Source organism: Oncorhynchus gorbuscha, linkage group LG22 (genome assembly GCF_021184085.1).
Source record: "Oncorhynchus gorbuscha isolate QuinsamMale2020 ecotype Even-year linkage group LG22, OgorEven_v1.0, whole genome shotgun sequence".
Lineage (NCBI taxonomy): Eukaryota > Metazoa > Chordata > Actinopteri > Salmoniformes > Salmonidae > Oncorhynchus > Oncorhynchus gorbuscha.
Genome location: NC_060194.1, coordinates 1,691,782 through 1,711,463, shown reverse-complemented (window position 1 = coordinate 1,711,463; position 19,682 = coordinate 1,691,782). Strand labels below are relative to the sequence as shown.

Genomic DNA, 19,682 nt, shown 5'->3' with positions numbered 1-19,682 from the left:
TCTCTTTACTGTGGTAATTGTGATCTAATCAACACGATATTAGCCACTTTACAAAAAACATAACGAACTATACAAGACTTAGTATGCTAAACTAACTATGCAAGAGATTTTGCTGTAGGCAGAATGCATCTGAGTAGGATTCCATTCCATTGACATGCATAACTCAGCCCATACTCTACACAGACCGGTGTGGCATAACCAATTAGAGCTGCAGTAGGCCTATATGCAAATAGACCATTGCTGTACATCACTTTGAACTGGAAAGTTCTGGCATCAAACAACATAACTTTTCTGAAGGACAAGTGGATAAGCAGGTTCATGGTAATCCCTGCATGTTTTCTTTCAAAGGTCTCATGGGATGTAAGCCTACATTGAACACCACACATTGGTTGCTACTGTAGGCTGAATGTTTGAACAGCTATTTTAAAATGTTCAAATGTTATGGGATGAATTTTCTCCATTGTCTTTGATGATAGGGCCACCCTGGTAGGCCGACATTATGATCAAATAGCCACAGTAGCCAGTGTCTGAAACTGTAACTTAGATCGGGTACAGTCTGTATTCACAGTAAACACGAGCTGGAAGTTGCACAGAATTTTCACAAGTTGTGCCGAAACAAATGAGCTGGGACATTGGCCGGCATCCCTGTGGAACGCTTTCGACACCTTGTAGAGTCCATGAATGGAGGCTCTTCTGAGGGCAAAAGGTGGTGCAACTCAATATTAGGAAGGTGTTCCTAATGTTTGGTACACTCCGTGTATGTCTGTGTCCGTATAGCCTTTCCCGGCTAACCGTTTGTTTAATTTAAACCCCATTGTTCCATAATGTTACAGTATTAAATAAACCTGCTCTCTGTACCAGTAGTATGCAAACATAGCACAGAAAGAAAGGGACATGTTGTGATTCTTGTGAAATAGTCTGTGGTATTGAGTAGGCCAGTGGCCAGTGAGTAGGCCAGTGGTTCCCAAACATTTTATAGTCCCGTACCCCTTCAAACATTCAACCTCCAGCTGCATACCCCCTCGAGCACCAGGGTCAGCGCACGCTCAAAATGTTGTTTTTTGCCATCATTGTAAGCCTGCCACACAAACATGAGAACGAGTGTGAGTTTATCACTTCCCACGATCCGGGTTGTGACAAAGAGCTCTTATAGGACCAGGGCACAAAAAAACAATTAATGTTGCACGATACATTTATTAAACATAATGAGTGTGAGTTTTTGTCATAACCCAGCTTGTGGGATGTGACAAAGAGCTCTTATAGGACCAGGGCACAAATAATAATTATAATAATAATCAATCATTTTGCTCTTTATTTAGCCATCTTACATACAATACTTAAATTGTTCAGTAACGGTGAATAACTCACCACAGGTTAATGAGAAGGGTGTGCTTGAAAGGCAGGGTTTATTTCGCCTTCTAGGGCAACAAGTAATGATAGAGGAGAAGCTGCATGTATCTACAGATAGACAAGTTGACTCACAAAATGCATACAAAAATGTCTAACATTATAAGCAGAAACATAGGCCTATCTAAAAAGGTACATTTATCACATATAGGCTGTCGGTTGCAGAAGGGTTATTAGCAATTGCGGGCGGGTGCAGGTGAACGAACAGCTGACGCACAGCATCACTACTGGTGTCAATTGTTTGGGTTGTGACAATTTTGACTTACTTTGGACTTTAATAAAGAATCCCCATAGCTAACATATGGAGGGCGATCTTTCATTTGGAGAGATGTACATCCCAGCAAACATACTGTATATTTTTGTCCCAAAACCGTACTTGACATATGTGTTGATATATTAGATAGGTAAGTGACACTTCTTGAAAATACATGAAGATTTACTAACCTGCTCACTAATTTTCTCCAAAATCTTTGCAATTAGACTACGTGGCCACGTAGAGGGGTGCAATCCCATCGCCTGGTGATATTTGTAGGGGTGTACATTCATTCTACAGGCTTTTAGTGTGTGTATTACGGTAGTGAGATCACTTTTCTTTTAAAGAAGTAATAATCAGATCGGTATCTTTCGATAAAACAAATCAAAATGGTCTACTGAAATAAAAATGACTAAAATCATTCATCGCTTTATATCGGAGTCATGGTTTGGAATAGCCACCTGTTAATAGAAATAGTATATAAACAATGACTTTGTTATTGTCTTAGATTGAATTAGAACATATCATGTTGTAAATAAAGTTACTAAATTTGGAGACTCACCCATATTCATCTCTGACTTATCTACAACACAAATACTAAATTGTACATTGACATCTGTCATTTAGCAGACTTACAGAGGTGAGTGCATTCACTTTTCATACTGGTCCCCCATGTGAATCAAACCCACAACCCTGGAGTTACAAGCATCACTGCCCTAACCAACTGAGCCACACAGGACCCTTCTGTCTCCCTCCGAACAACTGCCGGCCTCCTGACTTCTCCAATCCAGACTCGTCACTTCTGACCATTCTTATTAACCTACAGTATCAATCAAACTTGATATGGTCTGTCTGTTCCTTCTGAACATATAGATTGTGTCCACTTATCCAATTGACTGGATGGCTCAGTTCTCAGTTCACTTAAAAGGACGGCATGGATTGGCTCACGAAGCTCATCTTGGTGATAGATCTTGACTCTTGTGAGCGGCCAATCAAGGAGCTGCAGATACCAGGAACCGAGAAAAGAGAGAGATTGCAATTGTATTTTGGTCTCCTTTGAAAACATCAATGTTTAAAATATGTCTACAGGCACTGGACTCATGCTCAACAATGCCTTGCACGGGCAGAGAGAGAGTGATAATGACCAATCATTGCAGGACTCACCAGTGCAGTGGGCTGTGGCTCCTTGCGGAAATAGGCGAAGCAGGCCTCTGGCCTACAGTGGGTTACTGACCAAGAGAGACAAAACACCAGGCCGGCTAATATCACCACGATAACAGTCACTGTTGTGGGCTTAAGCCAGGTAGGTCCAGGACCTTTGAACACAATGACAATATTTGTCTTACTGTTATTAAGGTGAAGTATACAGCCGTAATGTAGCATGAGAGCGCAATAGAGTGCATTTGGAAAGAATTCAGACCCCTTGACTTTTTCTCCCATTTTGTTACATTACAGCCTTATTCTAAAATGGATTACAACCATTTTTTCCATCAATTTACACACAATACTCCATAATGACAAAGAAAATCAGCTTTACAGAAATCCTTGCAAAGTTATGGGAAAAAACTGATATCACATTTACATAACTATTCCGATCCTTTACTCAGTCCTTTGTTGAAGAACCTTTGGCAGCGATAACAGCCTCGAGTCTTCTTGGGTATGATGCTACAAGCTTGGCACATCTGAATTTGGGGAGTTTCTCACATTATTCTCTGCAGATCCTTTCAAGCTCTGTCAGGTTGGATGAGGAGTGTTGCTACAAAGCCATGTTCAGGTCTCTCCAGAGATGTTAGATTGGGTTCAAGTCCGGGCTCTCGCTGGGCCACTCAGACATTCAGAGACTTGTCCAGAAGCCACTCGTGTTGTCTTGGCTGTGTGCTTATGGTCGTTGTCCTGTTGGAAGGTGAACCTCCGCCCCAGTCTGAGGTCCTGAGCGCTCTGGAGCAGGATTTCATCAAGGATCTCTTTGTACTTTGCTCCGCTCATCTTTCCCCCAATCCTGACTAGTCTCCGAGTCCCTCCCACAGCAGGATGCTGCCACCACCAGGTTTCCTCCAGATGTGACGCTTGGCATTCAGGCCCAAGAGTTCCATCTGGGTTTTATCAGACCGGAGAATTTTGTTTCTCATGGTCTGAGAGTCCTTTAGGTGCTTTTTGGAAAACTCCAAGCGGGCTATCATGTGCCTTTTACTGAGGAGTGGCTTCCGTCTGGCCACTCTACCAAAAAGGCCTGTGTGGTGGAGTGCTGCAGAGATAATTGTCCTTCTGGAAGGTTCTCCCATCTCCACAGAGGAACTCTGGAGCTCTGTCAGAGTGACCATCAGGTTCTTGGCTGAGTTTGGCCAGGTGGCCAGCTCTTGGAAGAGTCTTGGTGGTTTCAAACTTCTTCCATTTAAAAATGATGGATGATGGATTTAAGAATGAGGATGAAAGGCTGGTAATGGCTCACATCAACACCATTATTGTCACGCCCTGGCCTTAGTTACCTTAGTTATCTTTGTTTTCTTTATTATTTTTATTAGATTAATGGGGTTGTGTTCAGTTTAGTTGTCTAGGTAAGTCTATGGTTGCTTGGATTGGTTCTCAATCAGAGGCAGCTGTTTAACGTTGTCTCTGATTGGGAACCATATTTAGGCAGCCATATTCTTTGGGTATTTCGTGGGTGATTGTTTCCTGTGTCAGTGTTTGTGCCACACGCGACTGTTTTCACGTTTCTTGTTTTGTAGTTTTGTTCATGTTTAGTGCCTCTTATTAAATAACCATGAACTATAACCACGCCTCTCCCAGGAAGAAAGTCGTGACAATTATCCCAGAAACCCTAGACCCACTCCAATTTTCATACCACCCAAACAAATCCACAGATGATGCAATCTCTATTTCACTCCACACTGCCCTTTCCCACCTGGATAAAATGAACACCTATGTGAGAATGCTATTCATTGACTACAGCTCAGTGTTCAACACCATAGTGCCCTCAAAGCTCATCATTAAGCTAAGGATCCTGGGACTAAACACCTCCCTCTGCAACTGGATCCTGGACTTCCTGACGGGCCTCCCTGTACTCCCTGTTCACCTATGACTGCATGGCCAGGCACGACTCCAACACCATCTAGTTTGCAGATGACGCAACAGCAGCATGTGACTAATACAATTTTATTTGAATTGAATTTTCAGGCTTACTGCAGGACTGTGGAGACCTTCAATACTGCAGAAATGTTTTGGGTACCCTTACCCTCAGGGCTCAGACAATTCCTTCCACCTCATGGCTTGTTTTTTTGCTCTGCCAACTGTGGGACTTTATATCGACAGGTGTGTGCCTTTCCAAATCTTGTCCAATCAATTGACCATAGGTTGACTCCAATCAAGTTGTAGAAACATCTTGAGGATGATCAATGGAAACAGGATGCACCTGCACTCAATTTTGAGTCTCATAGCAAAGTAATAGTAAATAAGGTAATTATTTTTATTTTCTTTGTTTTTAAATCAGGGAAAAAACGATTTAATCAATTTTAGAATAAGGTAACAAAATGTGGAAAAAGTCAAGGCGTCTGTATCCATCGCAAGGTTATGTTTCTATGATTTGCAGATTTTTTTCTGCATTACTCTTCCAGTGTAAAGCTAGAACAGATACAAAGTGCACAGAGACAATGGAAAATGTGTGTGTGGTTGGTGTGTGTTTGAAATGTATGCGCACGTGAAATAGATACAAGACGTTATGTTTTTTATCTCTTTCCACGGTACACATAATGGTAAAATATACCATTGCCTGATCAGTGTGTGTGTTAAATGCCATATCTGTCTCAAAGGACCAATTGCCAAAGGTCTATCTGGTTTGAAGGATCAATAAATGATCAGTATATTTAATAGAACGTGTGAGCACATGCAGATGTGTGTGTGTATTATCATTTGCAGCCCACCTGTGATGGAGACACACTGTGTGTCAGTGCTGCTGCTTTTGCTGTGGGTGTCCAGATGGGCCTGGGCTTTGACGCAGTACACTGCTCCCTCCTGCAGGGCGCCGATGTGGAGCGGATTCTGTTGCACTGTGATCACACGCAAGGAGGACTTGCCCTAGAAAACAGAGCACAGTGAGACGCTGCTGAAGAGAACTCAACTACTGCTTGAAGTGACTTCTATAGGGAGGAGGTCATTATCGTTCTACCCAGCGGGTCACTTTTAGGACCAATTTCAAACCAATCCCTTGCTCCAATCCCTAGTTATCCCCCACACAACAAGCTCCAATCTCTCCCAACACACAATACATGACAGGGTTGTCTAGACCAGGTATTCCCAACCCAGGGGTATGTGCAACGCCGTCGGGGGTACGCCAAATAAAAATGTGATTCACATGTAAAACTTTTTGAGCGAGAATAAAACGACTTTCAAGTAGTAAGACGTGAAAAAAAACCCAGATACCATTAATTTAACCTTTTGTGACTAGGGGGCAGTATTTTCATTTTTGGAAAAATAACGTTCCCGTAGTAAACGGGATATTTTGTCAGGACAAGATGCTAGAATATGCATATAATTGACAGTTTGGGATAAAAAACACTCTAAAGTTTCCAAAACTGTAAAAATATTGTCTGTGAGTATAACAGAGCTGATATTGCAGGCGATAGCTAAATGACTTAAATGTAATGTAAATGATAGCCTGAGAAAAATCCAATCCGGAAGTGCCTCATGTTTTGAAAGCTCTGCGTTCCAATGTGTCCCTATTGAGCAGTGAATGGGCTATCAACCAGATTACTTCTCCGTATTCCCCAAGGTGTCTACAGCATTGTGACGTAGTTTTACGCATTTATGTTGAAGAATACCCGTAAGTGGCTACATTGCGCAAGTGGTCACCTGATGCTCTCAGAGTGATTCTCGCGTAAAATACAGAGGTAGCCATTATTTCAATCGGTCCTACTGAAAAACCAATCATCCCGGTGGATATATTATCGAATAGATGTTTGAAAAACACCTTGAAGATTCATTATAAACAACTTTTGCCATGTTTCTGTCGATATTATGGAGCTAATCTGGAATATTTTTCTGTGTTTTCGTGACTGCAATTTCCGGGATTTCTCAGCCAAACGTGAAGAACAAACGGAGCTATTTCGCCTACAAAAATAAAATTTTTAAGTATTTAGTCAGCCACCAATTGTGCAAGTTCTCCCACTTAAAAAGATGAGAGAGGCCTGTAATTTTCATCATAGGTACACTTCAACTATGACAGACAAAATTAGAAGAAAAAAAATCCAGAAAATCATATTGTAGGATTTTTAATGAATTTATTTGCAAATTATGGTGGAAAATAAGCATTTGGTCAATAACAGAAGTTTACCTGAAAACTTTGTTATATACCCTTTGTTGGCAATGACAGTGGCCAAACGTTTTCTGTAAGTCTTCACAAGGTTTTCACACACTGTTGCTGGTATTTTGGCCCATTCCTCCATGCAGATCTCCTCTAGAGCAGTGATGTTTTGGGGCTGTTGCTGGGCAACACAAACTTTCAACTCCCTCCAAAGAATTTCTATGGGGTTGATATCTGGAGACTGGCTAGGCCACTCCAGGACCTTGAAATGCTTCTTACGAAGCCACTCTATCGTTGCCCGGGCGGTGTGTTTGGGATCATTGTCATGCTGAAAGACCCAGCCACGTTTCATCTTCAATGCCCTTGCTGATGGTAGGCTTTGTTACTTTGGTCCCAGCTCTCTGCAGGTCATTCACTAGGTCCCCCCGTGGGGTTCTGGGATTTTTGCTCACCGTTCTTGTGATCATTTTGACCCCACGGGGTGAGATCTTGCATAGAGCCCCAGATCGAGGGAGATTATCAGTGGTCTTGAATATCTTCCATTTCCTAATAATTGTTCCCACAGTTGATTTCTTCAATCCAAGCTGCTTACCTATTGCAGATTCAGTCTTCCCAGCCTGGTACAGGTCTACAATTTAGTTTCTGGTGTCCTTTGACAGCTCTTTGGTCTTGGCCATAGTGGAGTTTGTAGTGTGACTGTTTGAGGTTGTGGACAGGTGTATTTTATACTGATAACAAGTTCAAACAGGTGCCATTAATACAGGCAACGAGTGGAGGACAGAGGAGCCTCTTAAAGAAGAAGTTACAGGTCTGTGAGAGCCAGAAATCTTGCTTGTTTGTAGGTGACCAAATACTTATTTTCCACCATAATTTGCAAATAAATTCATTAAAAATCCTACTGTAAAGGTTTTCCTCCTCTTCGTCTGAAGAGGAGAGGCGAGAATGATCGGAGTACCAATATGCGGCGTGGAAAGTGTCCATGGTTCTTTTAATAAGAAATACTCAACATGAACACAACTGATACAAAAACAATAAATGTGGAACGAACGAAAACCAAAACAGTACCGTGTGATGAAAAACACAGACATGGAAACAAACACCCACAAACAAACAGTGAAACCCAGCCCACCTAAGTATGATTCTCAATCAGAGACAACTAATGACACCTGCCTCTGATTGAGAACCATACTAGGCCGTAACATAGAAATCCCGAAATCATAGAAAAACAAACATAGACTGCCCACCCCAACTCACGCCCTGACCATACTAAATAATGACAAAACAAAGGAAATAAAGGTCAGAACGTGACACCTACAATGTGATTTTCTGGAATTTTTTTCTCTCATTTTGTCTGTCATAGTTGAAGTGTACCTTTGATGAAAATTACAGGCCTCTCTCATCTTTTTAAGTGGGAGAACTTGCACAATTGGTGGCTGACTAAATACTTTTTTGCCCCACTGTATGTATATGCATATACTGTACTCTATACCATCTACTGCATCTTGCCATCCTTATGTAATACATGTTCACTAGCCACTTTAAACTATGCCACTTTTATGCCATTCTGTACCATCACTCATTCATATATCTTTATGTACATATTCTTTATCACTTTACACTGTGTATAAGGTAGTAGTTCTGGAATTGTTAGGTTAGATTGCTCGTTGGTTATTACTGCATTGTCAGAACTAGAAGCACAAGCATTTCGCTACACTCGCATTAACACCTGCTAACCATGTGTTTGTGACAAATAACATTTGATTTGATATACATTTGAACATTCTTATGCCAATTTCCTGCAACTTTTCAAAATTCTCAATGGAGCTGAGATTTGTTTTGTTTTAATGCACAGTTCCTGTAATAATGCATATTCTGCCATGGAGAGGAGAGCATTTTTGTTTCTGTTTTAAAGATAATTTCCTGCAATTCTATGCATTTTTCCTGATATTGTGTTATTTTGCACAAACATAACAACAAAATCGAAACTGCTAAATTCATTGCTTTTTGAATTTTCAATTCTGCCTGACTGCCTAGCTTTTATTTTGTATCTTATTATTATTATTTTTTAAATTACACTGTTTGAACTTAGGTGACCCCAAAAAATGCTTAGAGGCCCGCCCAAGGATTTCAATGGCAGACACATCCCTGCAAGACTTTAATATACTTATACTATATAATATACTGTACATGTAATATCCTCACCCTGACCAACTCGCCTCTCTTCCAGATAGTCACAGTCACTCCCACGGTCAGGGGAAGGCCTATGAAAGTCACCTGAAGGGCATCACCCATGGTGGTCACAGTCATAGCTGGCACCGTCAGGATTGCTGTGTGAAAGATGAAAGTCATAGTAAGTTACAAACATAGGCTGTGTCTGAAATCGTTCTAACCTACTACATACTGTGTGCTAACCATACTACCTAGAACATACTGTTTAGTAAAAACGGAAGAAATAGAAACATACTAGGCTCATGCAGACTGAGAAGGCTTCATCTGAAGTGCAATTAGGCTGTTCCCCGCCATTCGTTAATTTAGGTACAGCCTGTCACCTGTTCTCGTATCTGATTATCAGCTGTAGGCAAACACATGTGGGTCTGAAAAGTCTCTTCCTCAACAGCAAAGTCATCCTCGATGAAAGGCGAAATAAGCAACACACTATGACAAATAGACACAAATGACTTATTGAAATTCGTGACAGGCACATGGAAAAAGTCCACTTTTTCGTGTCTATTACAGGATTTTCATCACAACGCAATTTTCTTTCTTCATAAAGCATTTGTGTACATTACACCCATTTCCAATAGACAATGTGCGTCTATTTCACAATCATTTGTGATACAGGGTTGAAAATAAGTATTATATCCTGAATTAAAACGTACAACATTTTTTAATTTTCACATAGTAATCCTAATTATTTTTTTGGTGCGACGTGAAATTCTCATTTGGGGGGGCCAGTGCACCTAGAATATCACCCAGATAATGATTGTTGTAATGAAAAAACGAACGCAGATTCGTTAGCGACAATTTAGTCATCGGTATTGTCATAATGATGACCAGAAGGCTGCTTGTTTAAATGTTTAGGCATTTTGTAAGGCTGTTGTGCACTTGGGTAAGTGTTTTGTCTTCAACTAATGTTAGTACAAATGCTATATAGATTCATTCATCTTTCTAATATCTCCAGTTGGTCTTATTTTCCTTGGATGGATGAAGGAAACATAAAATGAACATAAAAATCATAAAAACAACTATTGCCATGGCATCAAAAAAAAGAGTATATGGACATAGATATTCCACAATGACTCACTCTCTCTCCTGTTGAATGGCCTCCCGAGCTCAGCCCACGGTGACACACGCCTTCCGCACTCTGCCCGCACACGGATGTTGTAGTCTGAGTCAGAACCAAGGTCAAAGGTCAGGTCGCACTCCGTCCGTGTGACCCGCTGACAACCAACCGCGTCCTCCCAACTTCCATTCAAGATCCTCAGCTCAAATTCCCTACAGAACACATGGAAATACAGCTCATATTGACACATTATACCCAGAGCCAATGTTTATTGTCCTTTTGTTTGTCTGCCTGATACATATTTTTGACATGAATGTTTCATATTTTCACATGCTTGAGGTTAACTACCCTTTACATCTTCTCAGTTACCACCCCCTTCGTAAACCAGACGCAATGTCCCCTAAAAAAGTAACAACAAATAGTGTGATGTCTCAATTTGTTAAATTTACATTTGACATGTTTGTAATTTAGAAGATGCTGTTATTCAGCGCTAGGTGAGATAACCACATAGCACAGTCATAGTAAGAAAGCTGTTTTATTGAGGAAAAGGTTTTCTTACTATGACTGTGATATGTGGTTGTCTCACCTAGCTACCTTAAACTATAAGTCGCTCTGGATAAAAGTGTCTTGTAAATTAAATTACTGCAGCTCTCCATTAGCAAGTGTAACATTGCTCTGTTTACTTCATATGTGTATAATTTCCTCCTTCTCATGGGCATTGATAAAACAGACATTTTGAGACACGATTTATGACTATTTTAGAGGACATTGTGTCTGGTTTAAGAAGAGACAAATGTCACAACTGGTGCTATTTAGCAACAGGGGTTAGTAATTTAGAAGGGGGGTGTCTCATCTAATTCAATTGTTACAGGTTTTTAGCCCACTGCCTGAGCTGCATTCTCAGTGTACAGTTCACCGTCAATAAGCAAGAGTAAGAGGATGAGTGACAGTGAAAAAGTCAGAGAAAGTCCATTTAGCAGAATTGGGAACAGCAGTATTCTCGTCAATGTGTCTCAACGTTCCTGTAATGCTTCAGAAGTGATTGACTCACCCCTGGAACTGCACAGAGTAGATGACAGAACTGCAAGGAGACTGTGTCTCAACGTTCCTGTAATGCTTCAGAAGTGATTGACTCACCCCTGGAACTGCACAGAGTAGATGACAGAACTGCAAGGAGACTGTGTCTCAACGTTCCTGTAATGCTTCAGAAGTGATTGACTCACCCCTGGAACTGCACAGAGTAGATGACAGAACTGCAAGGAGACTGTTGACGGCGCCACTTGAGCAAGTGCCTCATATTTACAGACTCCATGGAAATTCCCCACGGCGATGGCAGCAGCCAGGCATCTGAAATGAAACAGATAAACAGTCAGTGTGATTAGGTGTTTGACAAACAGACATGCCTACAACAGTGATCAAATTCACGATTAAAACATAGCCCCTTGCTAAAAACAAAGAACTGCAATATTCTAAGCTGATTAAGTGTCTTTGGCTTGTGCAAGCCAGAACAGCTCATAGTAACAGAAACCCATCTCCTGTTTCTGTGGCGTGAGGCAGCTGGATGTACTAGTACACCCCCTGGAAAGGACGGGAATGCTGAGTGCAAAGCAAAGATGCATCAGGTCCCATCTTTAGTCTTTGGTATGAGTGAGTGCTATGTGTCTATCTTTCCTTGATCAGTGCAAGTTTGACAGAATCCAGTCTTTATATGAATACATGTTCTAAGCACACAGAAGCCCTGTTGTCTTGTTCACAAACACATATTGTAGATTTAAGTGCACACATGCTTTAGCACACATGTAAACACATTCACAGCATTCTAACCCCACTTGCAAGCGGTTTGGCCTCGGGTAAAAAAGTGTCATGTATCCTGTGACACACAGAGGAGTCTCAAGTTTCCAATTATGTCAGCCAGGGCATTAAAGGTATGTTGCACCCTCTCCCTCAGGCAAAATTCAGTTTTTCTCCTTCAAGAATTTGTTAATTGTCATCTACCTTTAATGGACATGTTATATATATATATATATATATATGCCCCACAGGAGGTTGGTGGCACGTTAATTTGGGAGGACGTGGATCTGGCACACATGTGAATCTGGCACATGAGAACATCAATGTCCCATGGTAACTACAGATCTAGGATCAAATCAATGTATTCCCATGGTAACTACAGATCTAGGATCAAATCAATGTATTCCCATGGTAACTACAGATCTAGGATCAAATCAATGTATTCCCATGGTAACTACAGATCTAGGATCAAATCAATGTATTCCCATGGTAACTACAGATCTAGGATCAAATCAATGTATTCCCATGGTAACTACAGATCTAGGATCAAATCAATGTATTCCCATGGTAACTACAGATCTAGGATCAAATCAATGTATTCCCATGGTAACTACAGATCTCGGATCAAATCAATGTATTCCCATGGTGATCGTCCACCAGCTTGGATGACATACCCCTATCAGGATACAAGCACACTACACCGTCTGCTGTTTGTTACTTTCTTTTCCATTGGTTCCATGTACAGTACAACATTTAGAAATGAACATACTGTAAATAGGATGACTGATAAATAGGCTTGAGGTAGAAGTTGCACCTAACTACAGATCTAGGATCAAATCACACTAGCCCAATGCTAACCTTAAACCATTGGGGGATGAAAATAATATCTGATCCTACATCAGCAGTTTGGGGCAACTTCTTCCTGTTAAACAGCAGGACAGTGTTGCTGCAGTACTTACAGTTTGTGACGATGTTGAGGACAAGTATTAACTGGCTGTCAAAGAAGCTCCTTCTCAGTCTCATAGCCCCTCTGTATGGAGAAGAGTAGGACTGCTGTGATCAAGTGTGCAATCACTGTGTTGACCGTCTCTCACCACTAATTTGATCGTCATACAAACAATCCCAGGAATAGTGTGATCACTTTGTAGATTCTGTTGTGGTTCTGTAGGTGTTTATAAAAGTTTGTTTGTTTGTTTGCTTTGGCATGCGACCCTGCTTTCGTGTTTGCAATATAGTCATCTCGTTGTCCATTGATCGTTCTTGTTGCGACTGTAACATGATCACTGCAGACTGTTATACCAACTGTCACTCCAACTTTCCTAGGACGGAGTGGCTCCTATGACTGTGATCCTAGCACTCTTCTCGGTCCTTGTGATGGTTCCTCCGCCACCCTTCCTTTCCTTTCCACTTCTCACTGTGTCTCCTGTAAAAAGGCTTGTAATATACATAAATAGTTTAGTTATAAATGTGTGTGTTTTTATGTGAAAGCCATATCAATAGCATTTTATGGTGCGTCTGAGAGAGTGGTTATGTAGGTAAAGCTTATAAAAGTGTGTGTGTGTTTGAGAGAGGAAAGGTGTGATGTGCTGATGCGAGTATAAAAGAATGACTGGTATGGCTTGGCTGGATGCTGAGGGTGAAAATATGCTTATGCCTGTCAGACTGGTTATGATCACTCCCTCCCATAACTGTGTGTGTGTGTGTGTGTGTGCGTGCACGTAGGGCTATAAAGTGTGACCATTTTGGTCGCATATGCTCCTAATTACTTTTTTGGTGCGACGTGAAATTCTCATTTGGGGGGGCCAGTGCACCTAGAAAATCACCCATATAATGATTGTTGTAATGAAAGAACGAACGCAGATTAGTTAGCGTCATGGTTGCACCATTTCTACAGAGGAAACATCTAGTTTCTAGCCCAAACAGTTAAAGAGATATGCATGGAAGCCCATTCCCACATTTTTTTTTACTATCTAAAAATGTAAAACAATTCAGAGATACTAAGTAGAAATTTCAAGATACTATCAACACATTTTGATTTTGAGGTGGCAGGTAGCCTAGTGGTTAGAGCGTTGGACTAGTAACTGAAGGTTGCAAGATTGAATCCCCGAGCTGACAAGGTAAAAATATGTCGTTCTGTTCCTGAACAAGGCTAAACACTGTTTTTAGGCCATCATTGAAAATAAGAATTTCTTCTTAACTGACTTGCCTAGTTAAGTAAATGTAATAAAAATATACTAAGTTGACATTACGAGACACTAACTCAACATTTTTAGATAGTAGAGCATACTTATAGGATACGTTTCTTAATTTGTAACATTGTGTGATTTCAGTGGTGGAACTACAGGTCCAAGATGTGGTGGTGGGGGCGGTATTTCAATAAACAGTCATGGATACATCATCTCACATATCATAGGGTTATGGCTAAAACAATATATTTCAGGGCTGGCTACCCAGATTATTTGCATTGCCCCCCCCCCTCTCCACACCACTGCCACTGTCATCTATGCGTGAGTCACTTTAATTAACTCTACCTACATGTACATACTTCCTCAACTAACCGGTGCCCCCGCACATTGGCTTGTAAAGTAAGCATTTCACCTGTTGTATTCGGCGCATGTGACTAATAACAACTGCGGTTGGACAATAAAACTAACAGGACTGAGTTTTATTAATGCAGGGTTGCATCGTGTAGGCCTTTGCATTTGTAATTGAAAAGTTGCTCGCACAGTATGCCATCCCTATTATGTTGATTGATTAATTCCAGTCAATTCCAGTCATGATCCCCAATCAGAGACAACGATAAACAGCTGCCTCTGATTGGGAACCGTATAGCTCCCAACTAATTATATTTATAGCCTAAGCTATGTATTTAGTACAAAATAGGCCTCTTTATTTGTGTTAAATGTGAATGTGATATAAAAAAATTAAAAACTTCAGGTGGCTGGAATTATAAATTAATCCATATCAAATCAAATGTATTTATAAAGCCCTTCTTACATCAGCTGATATCCCAAAGTGCTGTACAGAAACCCAGCCTAAAACCCCCCAAAACTCCCAAAAAAGGCCAAAACCAAGGAAGAAACCTAGAGAGGAACCAGGCTATGAGGGATGGCCAGCTGTGCTGGGTGGACATTATAACAGAACATGGCCGAGATGTTCAAATGTTCATAAATGACCAGCAGGGTCAAATAATAATAATCACAGTTGTCGAGGGTGCAGCAAGTCAGCACCTCAGGAGTAAATGTCAGTTGGCTTTTCATAGCCGATCATTGAGAGTATCTCTACCGCTCCTGCTGTCTCTAGAGTGTTGAAAACAGCAGGTCTGGAACAGGTAGCACGTCCGGTGAACAGATCAGGGTTCCATAGCCGCAGGCAGAACAGTTGAAACTGGAGCAGCAGCACAGCCAGGTGGACTGGGGACAGCAAGGAGTCATCATGCAATGAGGCATGGTCCTAGGGCTCAGGTCCTCGGAGAGAGAGAAAGAGAGAGAAAGAAAGAAAGGGAGAAAGAGAGAATTAGAGAGAGCATACTTAAATTCACACAGGACAAGACAGGAGAACAAGACAGGAGAAATACTCCAGATATAACAGACTGACCCTAGCCCCCTGACACATAAACTACTGCAGCACAAATACTGGAGGCTGAGGCAGGAGGTGTCAGGAGACACTGTGGCCCATCTGATGGTACCCCCGGACAGGGCCAAACAGGCAGGAAATTACCCCACCCATTTTGCCAAAACACAGCCCCCACACCACTAGAGAGATATTTTCAACCACCAACTTACCATCTTGATACAAGGCCGAGTATAGCCCACAAAGATCTCCCAAGGGGGGGGGGACAACCCAGACAGGAAGACCATGTCAGTGATTCAACCCACGCAAGTGATGCACACCTCCTAGGGACGGCATGGAAGAGCACCAGTAAGCCAGTGACTCGGCCCCTGTAATAGGGTTAGAGGGACAGAATCCCAGTGGAGAGGGGGGAACTGGCCAGGCAGAGACAACAAGGGTGTTTCGTTGCTCCAGTGCCTTTACGTTCACCTTCACACTCCTGGGCCAGACAACACTCAATCATAGGACCTACTGAAGAGATGAGTCTTCAATAAAGACTTAAAGGTTGAGACCGAGTCTGCATCTCTCACATGTGTAAGCAGACCATTCCATTAAAATGAAACTCTACAGGGACAATTAGGAGGCCTGAGTCTTGTGACATGTAGGTATGTACGGCAGGACCAAATCGGAAAGATAGGTAGGAGCAAGCCCATGTAATGCTTTGTAGATTAGCAGTAAAACCTTGAAATCAGCCCTTTCCTTAACAGGATGCCAGTGTAGGAAGGCTAGCACTGGAGAAATATGATCAAATGTTTTGGTTCTAGTCAGGATTCCAGCAGCCGTATTTAGCACTAACTGAAGTTTATTTAGTGCTTTATCCGGGTAGCAGGAAAGTTGAGCATTGCAGTAGTCTAACCTAGAAGTAACAACAACATGGATTAATTTTTCTGCATAATTTTTTGATGGTCCAGAGTAACGTCGAGATCCTTCACAGTTTTATTTGAGACGACTGTACAACCATTAAGATTAATTGTCAGATTCAACAGAAGATCTCTTTGTTTCTTGGGACTTAGAACAAGCATCTCTGTTTTGTCCGAGTTTAAAAGTAGAACATTTGCAGCCATCCACTTCCTTATGTCTGAAACACAGGCTTCCTGCGAGAGCAATTTTGGTGCTTCACCATGTTTCATCGAAATGTACAGCTGTGTGTCATCCGCATAGCAGTGACTGTTAACAATATGTTTTTGAATGACATCCCCAAGAGGTAAAATATATAGTGAAAACCATAGTGGTCCTAAAATGGAACCTTGAGGAATTTACAGTTGATTTGTCAGAGGATAAACCATTCACAGAGACAAACTGATATCTTTCCGACAGATAAGATCTAAACAAGGTCAGAGGTTACAGGTTAAACTTGTCCGTGTAAATACATTTGGGTTTCTAATCTCTCCAATAGAATGTGGTGATCGATGGTATCAAAAGAAGCACTAAGGTCTAGGAGCACGAGGACAGATGCAGAGCATCGGTCTGACGCCATTTAAAGGTAATTTACCACCTTCACAGTCTCAGTGCTATGATGGGGTCTAAAACCAGACTGAAGCATTTCGTATACATTGTTTGTCTTCAGGAAGGCAGTGAGTTGCTGCGCAACAGCTTTTTCAAAACATTTTTAGAGAAATTTCAGATTTGATTTAGGCCGATAGTTTTTATAGGTTTGTCTTTTCCAAGACAGGCTTTATTACTGCCACTTTTAGTGAGTTTGGTACACATCCGGTGGATAGAGAGGCGTTTATTATGTTCAACATAGGAGGGCCAAGCACAGGAAGCAGCTCTTTCAGTAGTTTAGTTGGAATAGGGTCCAGTATGCAGCTTGAAGGTTTCGAGGCCATAATTATTTTCATCATTTTGTCAAGAGATATAGTACTAAAACACTTGAGTGTCTCCCTTGATCCTAGGTCCTGGCAGAGTTGTGCAGACTCAGGACAACTGAGGTTTGGAGGAATACGCAGATTAAAAGATAAGTCCGTAATTTGCTTTCTAATGATCATGATCTTTTCCTCAAAGAAGTTCATAAATTTATCACTGCTGAAGTGAAAGCCATCCTCACTTGGGGAATGCTGCTTTTTAGTTAGCTTTGCGACAGTATCAAAAATACATTTTGGATTGTTCTTATTTTCCTCAATTAAGTTGGAAAAATAGGATGATCGAGCAGCAGTGAGGGCTCTTCGAAACGGCACGGTACTGTCTTTCCAAGCTAGTCGGAAGACTTCCAATTTGGTGTGGCGCCATTTCCATTTTCTGGAAGCTTACTTCAGAGCCCGGTTATTTTCTGTATACCAGGTAGCTAGTTTCTTATGACAAATGTTTTTAGTTATTAGGTGTGCGACTGCATCTTGGGTATTGCGCAAGTATAAATTGAGTTCCTCAGTTACGTGGTTCTATGACATCCTTGGGTAGGTGGAGGGAGTCTGGAAGGGCATCTTGGAATCTTTGGGTTGTCTGAGAATTTATAGCATGACTTTTGATGATCCTTGGTTGGGGTCTGAGCAGATTATTTGTTGCGATTGCAAACGTAATAAAATGGGGATCCGATAGTCCAGGATTATGAGGAAAAACATTAAGATCCACAACATTTATTCCATGAGACAAAACTAGGTCCAGAGTATGACTGTGGCAGTGAGTAGGTCCGGAGACATGTTGGACAAAACCCACTGAGTCGACGATGGCTCTGAAAGCCTTTTGGAGTGGGTCTGTGGACTTTTCCATGTGAATATTAAAGTCACCAAAAATTAGAATATTATCTGCTATTGTAGAGGATGTGAAACGGCTAGCTAGTTAGCGGTGGTGCGCGCTAAATAGCGTTTCAATCGGTGCTCTGAGACCTTGAAGTCGTGGTTCCACTTGCTCTGCAAGGGCTGCAGCTTTTGTGGAGCGATGGGTAACGATGCTTCGTGGGTGACTGTTGTTGATGTGTGCAGAGGGTCCCTGATTCGCGCCCGGGTATGGGCGAGGGGACGGTCTAAAGTTATACTGTTACATTGGTGCCGTGACCCGGATCACTGGTTGCTGTGGAACCAGGAGGAGGTCAAAAGGGGGTGAGTGTAACGGATGTGAAACGGCTAGCTAGTCAGCGGTGGTGCGCGCTAAATAGTGTTTTCAATTGGTGACGTCACTTGCTCTGAGACCTTGAAGTAGTGGTTCTCCTTACTCTGAAAGGGCTGCGGCCTTTGTGGAATGATGGGTAATGATGCCTCGTGGGTGACTGTTGTTGATGTGTGCAGAGGGTCCCTGGTTCACACCCGGGTATGGGCGAGGGGCCGGTCTAAAGTTATACTGTTACATAATGACTACAAGGTCCAATAGTGAGGAACTCAGTGAGCAACTATATAAAAAGTGATTGAGTAGGCTGCATGGATTTCATGACTAGAAGCTCAAAAGACGAAAATGTTTGGGTTTTTTTGTAAATGAAAATTTGCAATCGTAAATGTTAGCAAGACCTCCACATTTGCTAGTGTAACCAGGGGGTGAGGCCTCATTAAACACAGTAAATTCATCAGGCTTAAGCCATGTTTGCAGAGTACGACCTTGCCTCACACAGGAAGCGGCGCAGGTCCTAATCCAGGCACTTGTCATCTCCCATCTGGATTACTGCAACTCGCTGTTGGCTGGGCTCCCTGCCTGTGCCATTAAACCCCTACAACTCATCCAGAACGCCGCAGCCCGTCTAGTGTTCAACCTTCCCAAGTTCTCTCACGTCACCCCGCTCCTCCGCTCTCTCCACTGGCTTCCAGTTGAAGCTCGCATCCGCTACAAGACCATGGTGCTTGCCTACGGAGCTGTGAGGGGAACGGCACCTCAGTACCTCCAGGCTCTGATCAGGCCCTACACCCAAATAAGGGCACTGCGTTCATCCACCTCTGGCCTGCTCGTCTCCCTACCACTGAGGAAGTACAGTTCCCGCTCAGCCCAGTCAAAACTGTTCGCTGCTCTGGCTCCCCAATGGTGGAACAAACTCCCTCACGATGCCAGGACAGCGGAGTCAATCACCACCTTCCGGAGACACCTGAAACCCCACCTCTTTAAGGAATACTTAGGATAGG

General features: G+C 42.1%; 1 protein-coding gene across 1 annotated transcript; it reads right to left on the bottom strand.

Annotated features, from left to right (window-relative positions):
* Positions 1–1,269: 1,269 nt before the first annotated feature.
* crfb16 (cytokine receptor family member B16) lies at positions 1,270–13,161 on the bottom strand. The gene is made up of 7 exons (XM_046322531.1): positions 12,990–13,161; positions 11,463–11,586; positions 10,261–10,451; positions 9,159–9,283; positions 5,578–5,731; positions 2,825–2,976; positions 1,270–2,660 (listed from the first exon to the last, which is right to left on the bottom strand). Exons 1-7 carry the CDS (start codon positions 13,051–13,053, stop codon positions 2,493–2,495), a joined length of 978 nt encoding a protein of 325 aa, XP_046178487.1. The 5' UTR covers positions 13,054–13,161; the 3' UTR covers positions 1,270–2,492.
* Between the last annotated feature and the right edge of the window lie 6,521 nt (positions 13,162–19,682).